The sequence below is a fragment of the Penaeus monodon genome, chromosome 27 (assembly GCF_015228065.2).
Source record: "Penaeus monodon isolate SGIC_2016 chromosome 27, NSTDA_Pmon_1, whole genome shotgun sequence".
In the NCBI taxonomy this organism is placed as follows: Eukaryota; Metazoa; Arthropoda; class Malacostraca; order Decapoda; family Penaeidae; genus Penaeus; species Penaeus monodon.
Window position 1 is genome coordinate 15,641,661 of NC_051412.1, and position 2,736 is coordinate 15,644,396.

The 2,736-nt window shown below is 37.5% G+C and overlaps 1 protein-coding gene across 1 annotated transcript in view; it reads left to right on the forward strand.

The window, feature by feature from the left end:
• Positions 1 to 2,736, forward strand: part of LOC119590619 (exportin-1-like) — a gene marked incomplete at its 5' end in the record, with an annotated part of 11,887 nt that overhangs the window by 415 nt on the left and 8,736 nt on the right. The window contains 5 exon segments of the mRNA XM_037939297.1: positions 10 to 165; positions 425 to 616; positions 727 to 930; positions 1,559 to 1,832; positions 2,520 to 2,683. Coding sequence (XP_037795225.1) covers positions 10 to 165; positions 425 to 616; positions 727 to 930; positions 1,559 to 1,832; positions 2,520 to 2,683 — 990 coding nt within the window.

Genomic DNA, 2,736 nt, shown 5'->3' on the forward strand with positions numbered 1-2,736 from the left:
TCTTTACAGATGCTGCCACTCGACACAAATATTAGAGAAGCTTATGCTAATGGCCAAGATGCAGAACAGCAGTTTATACAAAACTTAGCTCTCTTTCTCTGCACTTTCCTCAAAGAGAGAGGTTCATTGGTAGAGAGGAGACAACTCAGTGATGCCTTACTCAAGGTTGGTATGATTTTTATATATGTGGAAGAATAGCCAGTTTAGATGTGTATATACTACTAGCCTCATGAGAAAGATTACTAATGGGAAAAAATGCTCAGGCATTTTGTCTGAAAAGTTATGTTTTCACATCTTGTGTCCCGTGTCTTTATTTGAATTAGTAATTTAGAAACAGGAGTAATGCATTATGAGTCTCTGGGGTTTCTGCTGAAAATGTAATCTTTATAACTCAGTCATCTTAATTCATCTTTTCTCTTTCCAGGCCCTTCAGTACCTGATCTTGATCTCTGAAGTAGATGATACAGAAATCTTTAAAATTTGTCTTGAGTACTGGAATGCTCTAGCCTCAGACCTGTACCGAGAATCCCCGTTCCTACCTCCCACTGGATCTTCTCCTCTTTATCTACCAAGACCCACCTCGAGAAGGCAGTTTTATCAACCAATTCTCACAAAGGTATAGTAGACTTGTTGGAATGAAAAGTCTAGAATCAAGAGAAAGAATGTATTGTATTGAACCTACTTGTTCTTTTGCATCCTTTTAAACCAACGCATTTCCTTCTATAGGTGAGAGCTCTGATGATCAGTCGAATGGCCAAGCCTGAAGAAGTGTTGGTGGTGGAAAATGAGCAGGGTGAAGTTGTGAGAGAGTTCATGCGTGACACTGACTCCATCAACATGTACAAGAACATGCGTGAAACACTTGTATATCTCACACATTTGGATTATGCGGATACTGAACGTATTATGACGGAAAAACTAGGCAACCAGGTAAGGACAATTCCTGTGTTTTATTACATGTTTGATGTCTAGTGTATTCATAGTGAAACCAGTAATTATCACCAGCAATTTATGGTTTGAAGTAGATTGCAGATATCAAGCAGACAGCATGGCAAATACTACTAACCATTCCATTGCTGCTTCACATAATTTCCAGATTGTTATTAAATGACAGTCCCCGATTTTTCAAAGATTGCAGTTTTTGTTGAATATTGTGTGATTTAGTTAATCTGAATGACTGCAAAATATTCACAAAGAATTAAATGTTTACCATCTTGACAGTAAAATGGTGAAGCTGCCAGAGTGAAGAGGTGGTGCTAGCTTGCCTGGATGCATACTTAAGACTACACTGCTTCAGCGTTATGTAAAGGGATATTCCTACTGACGCACATGCAGTTACATTTATTTATTCACTTCACAGCCATACCGTAGTCACCATGGCCTGATTATGGATGAAAATATTATCAACAAAAGTTCTTATATATCATGTGTGATGATATGTGGTATATCAGCTTTTGCTTTTACAGATAGCTTGGAAGATCTCAGATTATTATGTGACAAGGAAATCCCTTTGTTGGTGTCTGACAATAGTAAAAACCTTTGTTTACTCTTGTTTCAGGTGAATGGCAGCGAGTGGTCGTGGCGCAACCTGAACACCCTCTGTTGGGCTGTGGGCTCTATCAGTGGTGCTATGCCAGAAGAGGATGAGAAGCGATTCTTGGTTATTGTTATCAAAGATCTCTTGGGTCTCTGTGAGCAAAAGAGAGGCAAAGATAACAAAGCCATCATTGCTTCAAATATCATGTACATTGTAGGACAGTACCCAAGATTCCTTCGTATACATTGGCGCTTCCTCAAGACTGTCATCAACAAACTATTTGAGTTCATGCATGGTGAGTGTCTTGTGTGCTGGGTATTTTTTTATTGTTTTGCTCTTTTAGCAAGAGAATGAAATTAAATGTATTGAATTTCCCAGATAGAGTTCATTAACCCAATGCTTCTGGGCCAGCTGAAAGACCTAAGCTCTGGGATGCATGGAAATGTGATAACCAGCCATTTTGTTGTCATGCCATATTTGCATCTTATATTGTGGCATTGGTGCAGATATCAGTGATAATATGAGGCCTTTGCAAAATTTTGTGGCCAAATTTCCAGCTAAATCATCCAGCCACCATACTGAAAGGGCTGCATGGTAATCTGCTTGGCCTGAGATATTAATGGCATGTGCATGCCCCTGGTGAGATGGCCATTTTTGGCATGGCATCAGAAACATGTCCACAGAAGCAATGAGTTAATGATAACAATGACTATCATCAGTGTTCTGTAATTTTATTAATAATAATTTATTGATTTACTCATCATCATGATTTTTTGCTATATCCTTGAATTTTAACAAAACTTCTGAAGACTCAACAGTGTTCTTATCCAATTTTAATGTTATCTGTTTTAAAGCACAAATATTTAGTACTTTTATTCTTAATTATCTCTTCTTTTGTTATTCATTGAAAGTATTGTTCTGTAAGAACTTGTGATTAAGGAGAACCAACACAATATTCATGTTGATCTTTTCTTTTAAACAGAAACTCATGATGGTGTACAAGACATGGCTTGTGATACATTTATCAAGATTGCACAAAAATGCAGGCGTCAGTTTGTGCAAATGCAAGTTGGGGAAGCTATGCCGTTCATTGAGGAAATCTTATCTTCCATTAATTCTATTATATGTGACCTACAGCCTCAGCAGGTGAGTTATATGAAATTTTAAATCAAATGATGCATTTTTTGCTTTTGACAGGA